The sequence below is a fragment of the Erithacus rubecula genome (genome assembly GCF_903797595.1).
Source record: "Erithacus rubecula genome assembly, chromosome: 12".
NCBI classification, from domain to species: Eukaryota; Metazoa; Chordata; class Aves; order Passeriformes; family Muscicapidae; genus Erithacus; species Erithacus rubecula.
The window spans coordinates 18,921,410-18,940,564 of NC_136664.1; the positions used below are offsets into that span (position 1 = coordinate 18,921,410).

At 44.8% G+C, this 19,155-nt stretch overlaps 1 protein-coding gene across 5 annotated transcripts; it reads right to left on the reverse strand.

Moving 5' to 3' along the window:
* Positions 1-4,706: 4,706 nt before the first annotated feature.
* On the reverse strand, positions 4,707-15,821 carry TK2 (thymidine kinase 2). 5 transcript variants are annotated; one of them, XM_079316411.1, is made up of 10 exons: positions 15,434-15,618; positions 14,581-14,618; positions 13,774-13,848; positions 12,474-12,527; positions 11,195-11,284; positions 9,779-9,852; positions 7,204-7,292; positions 6,827-6,906; positions 5,506-5,586; positions 4,707-5,152 (listed from the first exon to the last, which is right to left on the reverse strand). In XM_079316411.1, the coding sequence occupies exons 1-10, from the start codon at positions 15,534-15,536 to the stop codon at positions 5,054-5,056; spliced, it is 783 nt and encodes a 260-aa protein (XP_079172537.1). In that variant the 5' UTR covers positions 15,537-15,618; the 3' UTR covers positions 4,707-5,053. The 5 variants fall into 5 exon arrangements, 4 of the variants coding, with proteins under 4 accessions (XP_079172537.1, XP_079172535.1, XP_079172534.1 ...); XM_079316409.1 differs by lacking the exon at positions 15,434-15,618 and adding an exon at positions 15,238-15,398; XM_079316408.1 differs by lacking the exon at positions 14,581-14,618 and having other exon boundaries at positions 15,434-15,821.
* Positions 15,822-19,155: the final 3,334 nt, after the last annotated feature.

Sequence of the window (19,155 nt, forward strand, 5' to 3'; positions counted from 1 at the left end):
TCCAGTACAAGGTAAATTCTTCTAAGCTGGAAGATCCAGCTTTAGAAATGCCATGCTGGAGTGTACTCCTGTTAACTCTCTGCATTCCTTTGAAGCTGTGTCTGAGCTAATCTTCCTCCTGACTTCAGCTGAAAACAGGTTTAGAAAGTTTGATAACATTCCTTCAGCTGTAAAGAGGGAAACAGCTCTTTGAACCCTTGGTTCTCTAGAGGCATTAATTAACTTGTGTTACAGGTTTTATATCTGCCTCCATTTGTTACCAAAGTATTTTGTGGCCACCACCACAATTTCCAAGTGAAGCCTTGAGCATTGCAACTGTTCACTGCTACCAGGGAGAGAGGTCCAGCTACACCTGCCATTTCTCTTTCCCCTGCTTCTGACTTTAATTCTATGCCAGAAGTTCACAGAATTTTTTCTGCAGGCCAGTTCATCTCACTAAAATGAAGAGGAGGAAAAAAATCTCATTCTCCACCATTTTAGTGGCAGGAAAAAAATTGTTCAGAGAAGGATCCCAGTGAGCAGCAGAGGCAGGATCAGGGATATCCTGCAGGTGGGAGTGCTGTGTGGAAAACTCAGGAGTGTTGGATCAGCTGGAAACTGAGTCCCAGCACTGAGAGCCTGTGTCACACACAGCTCTGAAATCTTTTAGGAAAGCACACTGCTGCTGTGCTTAGGCACAGCTCCAGTGCTTCTTTACACAAATATCTCCAAGGGGTGTCAGAGGGTAATGCCCAGCAGCAGGACAAGGAGCAGTGGCCATAAACTAAAACACAGTAAGTTTCATCTCCACATGAGGAAGAACTTGTTTTCCTGGAGGGGGCAGAGCCCTGGAGGAGATGCCCAGGGAGACTCTCTGGGACATTCCAAACCTACCTGAACAAGCTCCTGTGTCACCTGTTCCAGGTCACCCTGCCTGGGCAGGGCTTGGACTGGGTGACCTCCAGAGGTCCCTTCCAACCCTAAAAATTCTGTTGTTACCTAGAAAGACACTTTAATACCACTTCAAGTAGCTTTTCAATAGCACTGAAATATGTGCTGGGTTGGGCTGGGGTAGAGTTAATTTTCTTCATAGTGGCCAGTATGGAGCTCAGTTTTGAATACTAAAAAATGTCTTTCATGTACAGTTAAAATATTAGCTGAATCTAATTATAATTAATTTTCATCCCTGAAAAAATTCAGAGGAGCACACTTGGATTAGACTAGAAAAACCTCATGAACTAAAATATAAAGATTTGCTTTTTGGACAACTAATGGTTGAAATTCTGTCATCCCCTGATTCCAGCAGTGTAAGAGAAACAGAACCTTGCCCAAGGTAACAGCAGGGGACAGGACTGCCTTCAGCTCTGGGTGGGGTTGTGAGAAATGGGTGTTAGGATCAGAAAGTTCCTAGGAACAGAAAGCCCTAACAGGGCTGTGTCCTGGCATCCTTTGGCTGCAGGATTCTCTGTACTAAACCATTAAATGACATTTTCTGTGCTGTACAAAATGTATGTCCACAGTGAAATTAAAATTAAGAAGAAATTGCAGATGACTGAGCTTCAAATTAATAGAACCATTTCCAAAGAAATAATTCTTTTGGACTCTTAGAAAAGAAAAGGTTTTGAAAGTTTAACAGAAGGTATCAAGAATACCTGGAATGCTCCTGCAATCAGGTAATAACTTAGCAGACAAAAGTCTTACTTTTAAGCTCAGTTTCTAAAGATTACAACAGAGCAGTAGAATGGCATTCCTGGGATCACATGCTTTAGGACCAGCTTAGTACTTCACTAGCAAATGCTCTCTCTGTGCACTTACCCTTACCAAGTTGCAGTGATTTAGAAAAGAAACAGCTCATCAGATGGGAGTAACAGGACAGGAGCTGCAGTGCCTGACTGGGTGTGGTTCTTTCCATGCAATGGGTTTTAGGCAAACCACAACCCTGCAAAAGCAGCACCATCAGATATTGTTGAAAAGCCACATGAGTGTTTCTATCCTGCACAAGTGCCTGACAAATGTCTGTATAGTGATCAAAGTGCTAATGAAGCCTTGCTTGTTCCAGCTGAACTAACCAAATCCAGTAGGAGAAAAATACATTCTGTACTTCTGGGATCATTCCCCTAAAATTAGCCAGAAAATCAATGTGAGAGCAGTCCAAGTGCTGCATTGAAAGGATTCCCTTGAAGGCAAAACCCAAAGGGTAAAGCACAAGTGCAGGGCAACTCAGCATTTCCTGAAACCCACTGTTTTTCTCTATTCTCCAAGTACTTACAGGTCATAATAAACTGGTCGTTATATAAACCCAAAAAAAAACCTGTGTTTTTCTTTATAAAAAGAAGTAAAATCAAAGGATGCAAACCAGTTAAGAAATTAATTAATTCTAGGATTTTTTTAGAAACATTAGAAAAGAATAACAAACATAGTCCCATGCACTATGTATTTTCACTGCTCCTCAGCTCAGCCAGAGCAAGGCTGGGGATCTCATGAACACAAATAAAATAAGCTCTCAAAAAAAAACCTAGCTGAAAAAACCATCAGGGCCATTCTGCAATCACTTAGGAAAACTGTTTTGAGGGGTTTTAAAATTTTTTTGAACTGAATTCAGTGGGAACTACCAGTGCACAGTTCTCTTCAGAACTAAGCTATATTGTGATGTCCTGTAGAGCAGAAAGAAGTTCTGAAATCAATAAAGTTGCATTAATGTGGGCAGGATTAGAGCAAAACACCATTTCAAACTGGTAAGATCTGTTTAACAAAGCTACTTTAACTCAATGCACTTCATTGGTTTCCTCCAATAATAAAATAACAAACATCCCCCCTCTGGTATGAAGTGTGCTGGGCCTGGGCAGGAAGGGTCAATGCCTTGCTGTGCCTCAGGCAGCTCAGGCCACTCAGGATGTGCCTGGAAAGGGGAACAAGGGAGCAGAGGGTAGGGCAGCACCTTCCTGGAGCCAGTTCCTGCCCAGCTCCAAGGTGCCCACACAGCACAGGAGCACCAGTGGGCAAGAGGCAGAGGCCAGCCAGACCTCAGAACACCCTGGCTCCTGCCAGGGGGCTCTGCAGGGCCCTCAGTGTTACAGCTGGAAGGAGCAATCAGTTCCCTGTTCCCATGCTGAACTGAATGTCTGCAGCCCTCTGAACCTCTGTGTGGTGGTACCACCCCAAGGGATCAAGATGAACGTTAATCTGGCCATGGATATCAAAATGCCAACAATGCTCATTGCTGTGAGTTCTTTCCACTACCTACTCTTGTCCTTGCCTTCCATGCTTTGTGGTGGTTTTGTACTTGAATAGAAAAGACCCCAAAGAGATGCACCCCTCCTTCTACTGCAATTGAATAGTTTGAAAATCACAGAATCACTGAGGTTGGAAAATACCTTGGAGGTTACTGAGTCCAGGCTGTGACCAACCACTCTGTCACCCAGCCCAGAGCACTGAGTGCCACACCCAGGTTCCCCCTAGAGCTGCAGTGCAGCACCTGGCCCTTGACCCCTGGGACCTCATGGCTTTGGCACACCCACCCAGCCTGGCCAGGGCCCTCAGCAGATCCCACTCCCACCCCATTTAGCTGAGGGTCAACTCAGTGCTCTCCTCCAGACCATCCATGAAGGTGTTAGAAAGGACTGGTCCCAGCATGGATCCCAGGGGAATCCCATTCACAGCTGTCTTAGGCTGCAATACAGGATGTGCCCAAAAGTGTGTATTCTATCACCATCTGCTGAAACCAGGTGGGGCAGTGACCCTTATCTCTGTGGGAGATATCCTCTGCTAATGGGCCATGTTTAAAACCAAGTGGGGCAGTCTTTATCTTTTCTACAACCCATCCTCCCTCCAGGAACATATCTTCTGTTAATGGACCATTGAGTCCCATTTGTATGACTGATATAATTACATCATCCCACTGGGAGATGCTCCAGCCAGGGGGAGGAGCCAAGCCTTTCCTACCCAGATAAAAACTGAGATTTGGAACATCAGAGCAGCCTTTTTCCACTGGATTCCAGAGGAAAACCAACCCTTCTACATCTCTGGACCTTTGGAGGAAAACTGCACCTTCTCCAGGAGCACTGCTCCAGCTGAACCACATCTGCCACTGAAGGAGGATGCAGCCACGATTGAATGGGACTGCTGCCAACACCCTGACTGACTGATGGGTGTCAGCTTGGATTCTGACTCTGGCAGTGTTTTGGGATTGTTCTTTGTAATACTGTATTTCTATTTTAATTTTCCTAGCCAAGAACTGTTATTCCTGTTCTTTGGCTGAGAGCCCCTTAATTTCAAAATTTTAGTAATTTGGAGGGAGGGGGTTTACATTCTCCATTTCAAGAAAGGCTCCTGCCTTTCCTAGCAGGCACCTGTCCTTCAAACCAGGACACCACCACTCTGGGCCAAGGATGGCCCTGGCCAAGCTGGCAGCTGCAGCTTCTCCAGGAGCTGCCATGGGATAGGGGATCAAAGGCTCTCCTGAATTCCAGGGAGATACATCCACAGCTTTTCCCTTACCCACCAGGAGGGGCACCTGGCCATGGAAGATCAGGCAGGACGTGCCCCTCCTAAAGCCAGACTGGCTGGGGCTGATCCTGTGGTTATCCTGTGTGCTCACACTCAGGATGATCTGCTGGGCACAGGACCAGGCTGACAGCTCTGTAATAATCAAACCTCCCTTGTACACACACTGGCCATTTGCTGTTGTTTCACCCCAATTCACCTTAAGGAGGTTATTAAGAGAAACCTCAGGTACCCTTCCCCTCAGAGGGGCATTGTAATCAACTGTTTATTTTAAGTTACAAAAAGAGGGTTGTCTTTGGGGAAAAAAAAAAAAAAGACACTAAAGTTACTTCTAGGAAGCAGCAGTGAAGTGGGAAATGAGGGAAACAGCCATATTTTAGCTGAACGGAACTGTCACAGTAAAGCTGATGGAAAACCTAAAAACACAAAGGGAATTGGCTCATACTCTCTTCCTGATCAATATACAACATTCTACAAAGCATAGTGCAAAAACAATACCCATTATATTTAAATATCAAAGATACCCAATCAGACTTCAATAGATTATTTTTGATACAACAGTCACAGGCTTCTACAAATGGTGTTGTCTGTTAGGTGGGTTCAGTATTTGGTCCCGGTTTTCTTCATATTTCTCTATCATTTTCTGCATGTCATGGTCAGCTCCAATAACCTTGGAAAGAAGAAGATGAACACTGGAAATAAGTGTCTTTGAGCAGAAATAGAACAAGACCACCAGTGCAGCCAAACTGAGATACTCCTAGGGATCTGCCCAAGCTGCTTTCTGCTGGGAATTTGGCATTCCCTGAAAAGCTACACAGCTGATCCTGCAAGCAATCCCAGTGAACAGCCCCTCAAACTCCCCTGCAGAGGTGGCAGACCCCATTTTTATGCCATACACTAACAGCCATCTCATTTGTCAGAGGCTGTCCTTCTCTAAAGGTTATCAGAAAAGCAGATTTATTTACTTTTACCACTACACAATGCCCCCATTTGGGAAGCACAATTGGTTAAAACAATACTCACAAGTACTGGGCAGGAAACTTCAAACAGTGCACGTTTAATGAGCCACTCTTCATAGAGCTCGTGAATAGCTTCTAAATATTCCTAGAAAAGAGGCACTGGAATAACACAAATGCCTAGGGATAACACACACATTGCAATCTTTATCCATCTGGGAAGTAGGTAAGAGACACATATGAAAGCCTGCAACACATATCTTCCACTAACAAAAAAATAAAAAGCATCAAAAGGTTTTTGAGAAAAATTAATTCCCAGTACAAAATTTAACTCCAGGAAGATGTCAAAGACACAGCTTTCAGGAGCACAGGGCTCTCAGCTCCTTTTAAGATCAAGCAACCATGATTCTCTCCCACAGGTACAATGTGGTCCAAGGTTTCACAAAGAAAAATACAATAAAGTCAGGACAAAAAGGGCAAGGCTGCAAAATGCATATATGGGAGGCACTTTCACTGTCAATACATTTCCCTAAAATTCCCAGTTCACTTTCTCATAACTCAATTTCCTCTAAAACCTCTTCTGCCTGTCATCAACTGGTCTTTTTTTTCTTCATGGAGACCACTTCACATTGCTCATTCATAACTGCTCCCCTCCTCTTCAGCAGAGCTGCAAAATAACACAAGGGCTCTTCAAATCCATTACAGGAGGATTTATTCTCAAGCTAAAATTTCACATGGCCCAAAATTCAGCTCTTTGCACAGATCTTCAGGTGACAATTGCTTCTGCTGAGCCACTCACCCAGAGCTGCAGAAGGAAGTGCATTTATGTCTGGTCAGGATTCTTTAGAAGCCTTGTGGCATGAAGGGCCATGCTGTAAATTGGCACAGAAAGTGACTTTCCATCACCACAGTTTGTTTTAAAGCAGATTCCCAAGCTCACACTTTTCAAGGAGTTGCTTCTTTTCAGCCACAGCAGAGACACTTTCCATGCACAAACATCCTGGTGAGAGCAGCCAACAAAGTGCCCCCACAAATCCCAGCACCTGCAAGCCCAGGTATCCATGCTCCACCTGGGGGCTTTTGTGCCATTTGATGGTACCAAGGCAATTGACTTTTACATCCTAGAGAAGATTAGTAGTTCATTAATACTGCACCTAAATTCAGCTACAGTGCACTGATTACTGCAGCAGAACACCTGTGAGAGTCAGCATGCATAACAGAGCGTTTTTTAAAAATAAATGAAAATTCAATATTCAGGCTTTACTTTGCAGTGGAAACAGCTGCACCACATTTTAGCATTATACTCAGGATATAATTTTAGTATTTAGATTGGAATAATTCCATTTTCAAAGCTTCTTGTAAGCACATATATCAGAAGAACTCCTTACCAGAGGAATGACTTTTTCCTCTTCCCTGCATCGTGTCTTTAACCTCTCATAACAAACTTTAGGAGATGTCTGCAAATAAACTGCAGGAACAAAAGTTTTAATAGTTATGTTCAAGGATCAGGTTTAAAAGCAAAGAAGAAACTCCCTTCACAAACTATAAAAGAGAAGGATCCTGGCTTGGGTACCACCATTAGTCCTCCCCTTTGGCACTGCCACAAATCAACCCATGAACCACCCACAAAGCCAAGCTGTCTGATGGTGCTCACTTTTATACTGAATCATGTGATTATTTATGAGCCAAGAAACAAGAATCATTTTTTCTCCCAGAAAAGGCACCCATCCACAAACACAGCCCTCCAGACCCACGAAGTCGTTACCTATCAAATCAACTGAAACATCAGTGTTGTTCTGGATCCAGTCAAACCATTCACTCAGGACAGCATAATCCACCTCTGGCATTTTTCCACTGCACAAACACAAGAGGCATCACTCACTAAGCATGTAGAGATCAACTCCAAACTTTCATTTTGCTCACCTGACCAGAATCCTTCCCCATTTACTCCAACATTATGTCCACCCAAACTGAAGGCCACAAAAACCATTGTTTATAAAATAGAAAGACCAGATATTTTCCTTTTTTTTTTTTAAGTTCTCAATGGTAGTTATTGCTCAGATTCTCTCTCTATCAGCATCAGTTCAAATCTGTCCCAGGACATGTCACCAGAAGGGCTGGATTTACTGAGCAGCACCAACAATTCCTTACAGAAGCCACGGTAAAAGGCAGCAAAAATATAATGTCACTGTGTCAATAAATTTACTCCCACTCTAAGAAGTATTTGTGGAAAGAGTAGTGAAATATCCAATATGCTGGAACTCTGAACTCAGAGCACAGAATGTTGGAGATAAATGTCTCAAAGTTATCTCAGCAACAATACTAAAGTATCAGACAACTCCAGTAAAAGGGAGTTACTGAGGGCATGTTTAGAATCACATACTATGTTTTTGTAAGTGGATCAATTCTCACTTATAACCATATTCCTGATTGTCAAATATTACTAATTTTACAGTATCCTCTCTTCAAAACTGGTGATAATAACACATACTCCATAGTATCTCCTAAATGCTTCTACAATAGAAAACATTTTTAAAAGATGGAGTTAGGAGGCTCCTGTGATCTCCAGCTGAATGATTAAGACCAGTTAAGCCATTTTAAATGGGACTGAAGAAAATTACCTAAACCAGTTCCCTGGCAACTTGCTTTGATCACTTGCAAAACTAAGCAAAAGTAATAAAGATATTGCCCTAATTATGGAAATCCCTGTCCCTGTTTGTACCAGCTGCCCTCTTGATCTGCTATCCAGAAAAGGGTAACACTGGTCACTGCTGCTCTTCTACCCATCAGTTCTGGATAGCAGGGAACTACATCAGCCAAACTCTGACTGTGCTACTTTTCTCCAGGATAGATGGGGGAAGCAGGAAGGTTGAAAGGAATTGGACAAAGAAAAAATAAAAAGCTCCACTGCTCTTACCCTAAAAGACAAACACATCCAAGTCAATTCTGCATTGACCTGCCCTGCAGACAACACACCTTTGCTTTCCCTGGGTAATCCTGGGAATCTGGCTCAAGATACATAAAGATCCAGGGCATATAAAAGGCACAAAATGGTGTTTAAATTTCCTAAGTTTGCTGACATTTGACTCCTACCAAGTCATGTTTTTACTGCCTAAGTCTGACATGAATAGAGCAAGTTTTCCATCATAACTAGTGATGGATTCAGAGGAACAGTGAACTGCAGTGCTCACCTACAGCACACCCTGCACACCCACGTGCACACATTTAAAACTCACCCAACACAGCCAGATTGACTCATTTTTTATGTGCCAAAAAATAGCTACTTCCATACATTCCTCAGTTATTCCTTGTTTCATTTAAAATTCTTTTACTTATTCTTTTCTTTTGGCTTGCTGCTGGTACTATCAGCTGCCTTCTAGCTTGCTGTAACAAAAGAAAGCAAATGCCTTTTTTCCAGCATTTAAAAAGTGCTGAAGCCACAGAACATCTCAGGAGCCCTTAAAATTTTTGTTATTATCACATTAATTCACAGAGGTGACACAAGCAGATTTAGCCTCATAGCCAACCAAGTCTTTGGGAAAAAAGCACTTTGTCTACAATGAAAAAAAGAAGTCAGTAACTAAAAATGAGGATATTCCAGGCTGTTTGCACTGTGTGGACTGGGATGAATACAGTGTCCCTCCCCACTTCCAAAGCCATTTCCATGGCAGAGAGGTGCTTATGCAGCATGGATGACACCTTGTGGCACAAACTGGGTTTGTCCCTCAAGGCTACTGAAAAACCCACTAAAACCCATCTGCCACATACACTCCTCAACAGAAGGAGCATTCCAAAAAAAGAAACCCCTGACTCCTGCACTATTTCAGTTAGTTTGAGACAGGTGAGTTGTACCTAGGGCAGGTGATAGGTGATTCTTTTTTCTTTACTCACAGCCTACCAAGGCTTGCAGTCTATTGTGATCCTGGCAATCCTGATTCTGAGCAAGAGCACAGGATTTGAGTCCCTGCTTGCAAGAAATGCCAATCCTGGATGTCAGGCTGGATAACACTGCTCAGTTCTCTCCTTCCTATAGTCTTATTCTTTATATCCTTGTGGGTTTTTACCTGTCCAGCATGTGCTTGATTCAAGCAAGATTTGGGCATTCAGCTGGAGAGCAGATAATTTTAATAGATGGTCCCTAAATAGTACTGTATGATAAATATTCAGGAGCACTGCTGAAAAAGGTTTTCCAGAGTCCTACAGGAAGTGGGCAGCACACCCCATACCAAACACACTGCCACTGCTCTTAAATGCACATTACCAAAGAAATTATCATTTGATTAGATATATATTTAAAATAATAAATCCAAGAAAGTAAAGTAGAAAACCACATGCCATACCTTCGATACAAGTTTTCCACAAAAACGTGTTTTGCACTGTGAATCGATCGCTCCATCATCCTTATGGGGGAAATCTGCAACACAAAACTTTACTCTGTGTATTCTCATGCTTGCTCCTTTTCACACTCACATGGCACATATGAAACAGATTTTCAGATCTTGTGAGAAACAAACTTACTGGGAGGGTGGGAGCCACAAAACAAACAAGGACTCCTGTTCTTGCTCTAATTTGTTATTCAGACACCAGTTCAAAGCCAAGTGCTCAGCATTCAGCTGAGCAGTGCAAGAAAACTCAGGGTACTAAAAATCAGCAATCCACTTGGCATCTGCAGGACAATGGGAACTACTGCTCCCTAAATTGCTGCCCATCCCATGCATTGCTGGGTCACAGCACAGGGCTGACATCAGACACATTCAAGAAAGGAAATAAGACTTTTAAAAGAAATAACTGCAGCTGACAGATCCAGCCCTGCATGTGTTCCACCAGCACTTCATGTTGGAGCAGGGAGATCCTCTGGCACTCTTGGGCCTGGCAGAGCAACTTCTCACCCAGGTTTCTGCACATTAACAAAGCAAAAATGGCTCCAACAAGGATCAAATAACAAAAAAGCTCTGATTGAATTACAGGGAAATCCTCAGCAATTCTTGAATTAGCTTCTTCTCCAACAAAACAGGATTTCTAATGCTTTGGAAAAACACCTCTTCCAAAAAACCTAATGATTATATATGCCAATTTCAGATTTGACACTGCTAAAAGTTTGCCCTGGCACAAACTCAGAAAACAGAACGTAAGAACAATCAGTAAAATATAAGTATGGCATCTAAGACTAGGTCTTGCAATCAGGGAATGGAATCCAGCACAGAATGTAACAAGAGGTCTTTCAAGGAGGAAATAATGAAGAAGTCTTGATGAAAAGGTAGGATGTGAAATTTAATATTAAAAAAAGAAAAAATTACAAGAAAAAAAAAGGATGTAAGCCACCTGAAAAAAACAATAGAAAATGAAAGTATTTTGCATAAACAGAAGCAGCAATGGCTAAATTTGTACTAGAGAGCACAAAGCAGTACTATGAATTCTAACACGAGATTACTTGGTGTTTGCCAAAGATTTGAAATCATGAAATTACAGACAAGTGACTGGCATGAAATGAGGAGATTTGTGTAAGCCTAGCTCTGGAGGGCGTGCCCAAACAGCAGGATCAGTTTGGGGAAGCTGTGAGCAGGCAGGAGGCAGAGGTTTTATCCCCAGAGCACACACTGGGCATATCAATATCTGCACCACAGAAATTCCTGCTCACTGCAAGAACAAAGAATGAACACACACAGCATCTTAACTCTTGAATACAAGGTTAAAAGGATTTAGCACTCATAACCATATCTAATTACTCTTAAAATTAAAAGAAGAAGTTTCCTCACCATGGGCCTGGTGTGCTGCTCCAGCATGGTCAGCTGGACATAGGTCTGCAGAGTTATCCCCCACCTTGAAGCATCCTGGTACATTAAGCCCTGGGGTCAGAGAATGGAAGCAGGACAGATGGACATTTGTTAGGACAAACGGCACAACAGGAAGGTGGATATTTAGGAAGCTTTTGCCCAAAGCATTGCTCTAAGTGCACTGAGACAGCTGACATCAGGTTTGACAAGAATTAAGTGATCCCACCCCTTCACTAACAATCAGAAAGGCAGCAGCAACCCCCAGGAAGTCAATTTACTGTGCCAGAGGGTCTGTGCCAACACTTATGGTATTTGACACATGGTAGGGCAAGTATGGTTTGGGGTGTGGCCACCCCACAGACTGCAGAGCTGAGCACAGATCCCTCAGGCACCTGGGGCTTGTGCAGAGGGGCTGAGCCCCAAGCACAGCACTGACAGCAGGGACCACTTCCAGCAGCCCAGCAAGGCTTCCTGCTCCCTGGGGGAACAGCTCCAAGAATCCTCAGCCACCCGAAAGACAACAGAAGCCCTCAACACCTCACTGGGCTGAATTCTCCTTATCTGCAGCAGCCACAGGATCACAGATTCATACAGTGTTAAGGGGCTGGAATGGACCTTAAATCCACCTAGTGCCCCCTGCCATGGCAGGGACCCCTCCCAGTGTCCCAGGCTGCTCCAGCCCCAGTGTCCAGCCTGGCCTTGGGCACTGCCAGGGATCCAGGGGCAGCCACAGCTGCTCTGGGCACCCTGTGCCAGCCCTGCCCACCCAGCCAGAAGAGTTTCCCAGGCTCCAGGGCAAGTACTCCAGTCCCCCTCAGTACCTCTATGGCCTTCTCTGGACTCACTCCAACAGTTCCATGTCCTTTTTGTGTTGGGGGCACCAGAGCTGTTCACACAACTCCAGTCAAACAACATTAACTGATGGGATCCAGCCCCCACCTCGAGTGACATCCTTCCCTCCTTTGAAACAGGCACAAGCACATTTAGGAACAACTGCCACACTCAGGGCTTACCTTCCTGGGAATTGCTTTAACTCACACCCCACTGGACACCCAGTCCTTGACAAAAACACATTTTATACACAATGTTCATATTACACGCATGTGTTAATCACAGCAGATCTTTTGCTTCATGGAACTTTAGGTTTTGCTGTGTGAGATTTGGATCACACCTTTTGCAGCAGTTTTGTTGGCTGATAAACACCATCACACATGTCTTGCTAAAAGTCACTGTAACTGCAGAAATAATTTCTGCCACTCACCAGGATATTATGACCTCGAACATTCCTCCACTTGCTCAAGGGTTCCTTCAAAACCTGGTTAAAAATAATTACTCAATGTTAAGCACATCCTAGATTCAAAATACTTAATGTGACCTTACAAGTGTACAACTATTTTCAAGGAATACTTGTGCAGTAAATCAGAGTATTCAGGACTTGTATTAGAAAGCTCATCCTTAAAAAATAGCACTAAATTCTGTAACACAAAAGATAATAATGAACACTGCTAAAAATAGAGAAATGTCAATACCCAATGTCTTCTCAGCATTTTTAAACACTGATTAGATTAGCCCATCTCCTCACAAATTAATTTTTCAGTAAGTAACACTTGCCAGCAAAGGAAGAGGATCAGACTACTACCACATTCGTGTTCATTTTGTTTTTGTGTTCTAACAAAATGTATTCAAATATTTCACAAAATGAATCAGAAAAGCTTCCACACTGAATAGATAAAATCACAAGAGACCTGGTCTGGTTCAAACAGGGTCTAAATCTGCAATAATACTGTAGAGTCAGGCCTAGGAGGATCTCATCAGCCTGGGAACTGAAGTAGCTACTTAAAAATGCTGCACTGCATGCAAATTGAAGTCTGTTATCCTTTAGATTAACAGTTAATTACTTCATAAGGACAATTCCTGTTAAATTCTCAAATAACATCTGGCAGCCCAGCATTTCTAGGAGGACGCCTAAAACTTATTACCAATTGTGTCACCATATCTGCTGGGGAAAGCACTAATATCTGTTGTACAAAATCAATTGCTCACTGAGGTTTAACCTTGATTTTGTTTAAAATACAAGCCTGACCTTCCCCTAACCTGGTTCTAAGCAACACGAAATCAAATACCAGATCAGTCTAAGAAATCTCCTGAAACAGTTCTAACAGGTTTTCCTTCTTTTAGAAGAGCCATCTATTCACTGAGATCCCTGTTACATGGCATAGGTGTTTTTACACAATAATCCTTTCCTTTGCTTTCACCAGACTCATCTAAGATTTCAGTGGCATGAAATGGCAGAGACAAGTCCAAGCATGCCCATGCTCTGTGGGTTGCTGTTATTTTATAAAGGTACAAACTCTGATTCACAGGTTTTACTGGTATCTTGGCATCCAGTACATACCATATGTGATCTACATTCCTCTGCTGCAATTTAACAATAAAAGGTTGGGGTGGTGCCCCAGCTCAGCCCCTGCTTATCCCTCCTAACACACCCAAGGATATGCTGGATCCAAGACAAGCAGCTGCTCAGTGAGGGAAATAAGGACAAAGAAATGTGCACCCAGTACCTCAATGCTGGTAGTTTGTGCAAAATAATCCAGGCATGTTGTTTTTCCACTGGCAATGTTGCCCTCGATACAGATCTGGTGAAAAACAGAGTCACTTTGAGACCCACAGCAGGCAGAGCAGTGAACAGTGTGGCAGAAATGCACCCTCCCCATTCTAACATGCCAGCTCCCTCCACTGGGAAGAGATTATTTCATGGGAAGGCACTGGGGATCCATTTGGCTGTTGTCATTGTCCCACACTACCCCTTTTGCCCTCCCTGCCACCCCCTGCCCTGTTTCCAGCTTCCTTCCCCTTCCCAGGACTTCAGGGGTTCCAGAGGGTCACCTGCTGCTCCCCACTCTGCCACAACCCACCCCACAGACCTGACTCCCAACTTAAAATAAGTGCCAGCTGAAGTAATAATTCCAGCATCCATTATATAGATAGCTTAAACCTTAAGAGGGATCACACTTTTATTTGCAGAAAACTGAACTAAAATAAACTAAGAGAATTTTTTTCCAACTGTCTTAAAATAACTTATAGCCCAGAGGGGTTATATAAAGCAAGGCTACACGTGCAACACTGAACCGAAACTGCCACTGTCCTGACAGAAGCTCTCATAATTTTTGCACAGATCTCTCACAATTTTATTACAGTTTTTCAGTGTAGCCTTGCACAGAGTATGACCCAGTGACAGACCCAACACTACACAATGACACAGCTATGGCCTAAGGCTGCCAATACACACACACTCAAATTATAATGGAATTCTAATGAAAGAGGCTGCACTTTTTACTTTGCTTTCTGAACAAAATGCAAATACTTACAATTCTCTTTCTAGCATCCTTTTTTATCAGATGCTTATCTAGAATGGAAATAAACAGCAGTTAAAATCAAAGCCATCATAACTTGGTTATACTGAGCCTCTTAAGATGAGACCCTCCAGCACATTTTTAGGTTCCTATGGCTTAATATGACTATTTTCTAAATTATCAACCTTCAAGGTTTTAGGTAATTACTGGGTCATGTAACAGACACATTGCGGCACTGACTGACACAAGATTTAGCTGAAGTTTTCCACTGTCCCTGACGCTGCTGAGAGCCCAGCAGTGAGCATTCACACTTTCACCAGATTTCTGCTACATCTGCTGCTCCTCAGCGGGTTTGTGCAGAGGAAAAATGAATTTTGGAAAGAGCAGCTGGAGCAGCACTCCCAGCCTGGCGAGGTAAGGGTGAGGATTACAGAGCAGTTCCAAAACAACTCAAAATTGCGGTATAAAACCTGTCCAAGCCCAAACTGAGTTTATGAGCCCCTTCACCCAGCCAAGCACGGCAGGAAGGCAGGGCCACCCGGTCAGAGCTGCAGTCTGACCCTGCTCCTGCTCTCCCGGAGCCTCTCCCGGGTCTGATCCAGGGTCTGACCCTGCGTCTGATCCCGCTCCCGGGTCTGATCCCGCTCCCCCAAAGCCACTCCCGGGTCTGACCTAGCTCCAGAGTCTGACCCCGCTCCAGGGTCTGATCCCGCTCCTGCTCCCCCGGAGCCGCTCTCGGGTCCGCCCCCGCTCCTGCTCCCCCGGAGCCGCTCCAGTGCATCCCGCGGGCCCGCCCGGAGCCGAGCCGGGCCAGGGGCGGCCGCCCGGCCCATCCCATCCCGTGCCCGCGGTTCCGCCCCGCACTTACGGCCGGCAGCGGCAGCGGCGCGGGGCGGGCCCGCTGAGGGGCCGTGGCCGGCAATGCCCGCGGCCCGCCGGGCCCGCGCCCAGGCCGCGCCCCGCCGCCACATGGCCCATCCCCGCCGCCGCCCGGAGCCACCCCGGCCCGTCCCGGCCCTTCCGCCGCCGCGCCAGCACTTCCTGCCCCGGCGCTCTGAGGCGGGGCTGCTGCAGCGCCGGCCATGGCCGCGGCGTCACCTGCGTCGTCGGCCCCGGCATCTCCGCGGCTCCCGGGGCCCTCCCGGCGAGCCGCTCCCGCCGCGAGCCGCCAGGGCCGCGGGCGCTCCATGGGGCGGCTGGACGTGGACCGGACCTTCCTGCGCTCGCCGCGGGGCTCGCTGAAGATCTCCCGCACGGTACGGCCGGGGTTGGCCCCGGGGCCCGCGGGCACGGCTCGGCCCGGGCCGGCGCTCACCCCCGTCCCCTCCTGTCCCGCAGCTGGTGGCGCTGGCCGCCCTCATCTGCTTCATGGCCTCGGGCTCGCACGAAGCCTACGCGGCGCTGGCCGGCATGGAGACGGGGATCACCCTCCTGTTCCTGCTGCTCTACCTGCTGAGGCTCGACGCGCAGATTCGGTGCTTCTACTGGCCGCTGGCTGTGAGTACCGTGAGCCCCGAGTACCGGGGTGCTCTGGCTGTGAGTACTGATGGCCGTGAGTATTGAGATGTCCCCTGGCCGTGAATATTGAGATGTCCCCTGGCTGTCGCAGCTGCTGGGTGAACGGTAAGAATCACCTGCCCCAGGGGACATTGGCAGCTGGCTCAGTGATTGTTTCGGTACAGGTGAGGCAGGCCCCAGTGTTCTGTGCAGGTTGAAGTAGTTTTTCCTAACGGAGCGTTCTGTTTCATCACTTCCTGGATACCTGTGCTGGATCCGATAACAGTCCCTCCCAGCACCGTTTGCCTTGCTGTGTAACACCTTCACATCACAAATTACTCACACACTTTCGCTCAAATACTAACAAGTTCTCCTCTTACCTCCCTTTTGTACGTGTAGTGTAGCCAAGTTGCAAAAATTTGAGACAAAACCAACAGAAGATAGTTAAAATGAGGAAGTTTTACTATAAACGCTGTTTTTACCATCATACCACTGGGTGTCAGTGTCCTCTCACATGGATATTGCTGTAACTGTTTTCATGGCAATCCAGCCGTTTTTAACCATCCCTTCTGTGTTGGGAACTCTCCACATTCTCCTTCAGGCCTGTATTTCAGAATAAATATCTTGCTTCCACTGGCTGTTTCAGGATGTTTTGAACTCGGTGATTGCAGCGTTGTTCCTCCTCGTTGTGTCCTTGTTTGCAATAGTAATCAAGACCAACAAAGGGACATTGGCTGGAGGAGTAAGTAGGAACATTATTAATGAATTTCAGTTCTTACAGTGCAGTGGTTTGAACCTCTTGGTACTCGAATTGTGGCAGGACCATGCAAACTGTCTTGGAAGAACACTCTCAGCAGTAGCAAACGAGATACATTCAGTGTATCTCACTAAAAGAAAATAATCCTCGCATCACTGGTCATTTAAAGATGTTACAAGACTTGGGAATTACTGCAGAGAAGTACTGAAACACTGAAAATTTTTAGAGTTTTTAAGTAACCTACATTTGCTACCATAGCTTGAAATCCTTGCTGGGAGAAACCCTAGCTCTTTTAGGACTGTACAGTTTGGTTACACTACTTGAGGAAAAATGCCAACAGTCCTGCTAAAAAGAATTGAAACTTTAACAGACACGCTGGTAACCTCCCTCCTGGCGTGTACATTGTTTTTTCTGACACAAACTGAGGAATTATGTCAGTTGAAAAGAAGTTTTGTTCATACTATGATTGTAAGAATTTCATGTTCTGAAGATCAAAACAGTTTACTAGTTTGAATAACTGATATTTTTAATTCAAATGGCAACTAATGTAATTAACCTTAATAAACAATAAGGAGGGGAAGAAAACCCCTCAGTTTTGAAAGACTCTAGAAGTACAAGATAAGCTGAAATGTGACAAACAAAAGAAACCTAAAACTTGCCACAGAGGTCTTTCAAACTAAGCTTAGGAGATGATGAGGGGAAACATGATGGCTTCACTGTCAATGGCATCCTAAGCAAAAAGGAGACTTTCTGATAGAGTGACTGTGTCGGAATAGAATTTATATTCTGAGCTGTGAAGTTCACAGAAATTAAAGGTGGGAACAGGAGACTGAGCAGGTAGCTGAGAACACAAGTTTGGGTCACCCTCAGCCTGTTTTCCTGAGGCACAAACTGCCTTGAGCCGTGCTCTCCCAAGAGCTCTCCTGAGAATAACTCCCCTGATCAGATAATTCAGGGCTCACTTAAAAAACCCCTGTGTGCATGTGGGGCTGGAGCTGAGTGAGTTAACTCACTGGCTCTTCTGCAAACACATTTTTCTATTTACCTGCCTGAGGTTGTCTGTTTTTAAAATATATTAGTACATTTTCTTCAAATTTGAATATGTTTCCCATTCAGAGCTTCAGAGGAAAAGAGAATTTTCCTGCTGGGCTTATTTCTACGAATACTCACTTTTCCCCTTGACTTTTTTCAGGGCCAGTCCCATTAATTAAGCAACGCTTAAAGGGACAGAAGGGCTTTCATTTAGGATAAAAGCATTGTCTGGCATAATCCAGCATTAGTTTAGCTTTCAAGGAGAGCACCAAGGCCTGACACAAACATCAAACAGAGCAGGCTGCAGACAGCTCTCTGAAAAGCTGATGGGATGTAAATATGGGTGTTATTTAATTTATCAGCTGCCTCAAATCACACACATTTTCAAGGCTAGAACTAAGTTAGGAAGATGTGTTTACTGCTATCTTGATAAGTCACTACAGGAAAAGCTTGAGATTGATTGGAAGAACTAATTTTATGGTAATTTTTATAGGTGTTGGGTCTTGTATTGCTTGTTCTCTGCCTTGTCGACGTCATTCTTCTTTGCAAGAAGATTAGCCTTGATAAAGCAAGAGGAAGGAGTGCTCCTGCCAAATAAGATTGACATGGTAGTGAAAGAATGAGTTCTCCATTCTGTTTCCTCATTCTCTTTTAAAGAATTTGTATTTTTGCGTACTCACTTTTGAATTTCTTGTGCACTGATGTTTCTGCAAGTTACATTCATAAGGTTTCGTACTGTTCCAAATGCAGTTTCAGCATTGCAATTTCACCAGTTAAAGCTTCAGGGAAAATTGTCATGTTTTCTCTAAACTACGTTTTTACTGTATGAAAATTATTTTCATGGTTGTCTTTTTCTCTAATAAAAGAAAATACAAACGGGCTTAAGTGCATTATTTAATCTTATTTATTTACTAAGTGTAAAAAAGTACATTACAGCAAACGTACATTTTAAAGTTAACTAAAAATGTAATGACCCAGTAAACCATCTTTCGGAAAGATTTTCTCGTGCCACGTGAATTGCGTGTTGCAGCACTGTGGAGTTTCAGCCGTGAGCGGGGTTTGGCCTGGGTGCCCCGCAGCAGCCGCTCCAGCCCCGGCGGTTCTGTGCTGTGTTCAGGGTGCCCCTGGCTCCCCGCTATCGATACACACGGCACGGGACGGGCGGAGGAGCCAGCCCGGCTCCTTTGTCCCAGGGCTGGGGGCGGGCGCTGGAGCCGTCCCCCACAGCTGGGGATGCTGAAACTTTTTTTTTCACGTTTCCGCAGTGTCACGATTTCCGCTTCCCTCCTTCAGAGAAAAAAAAA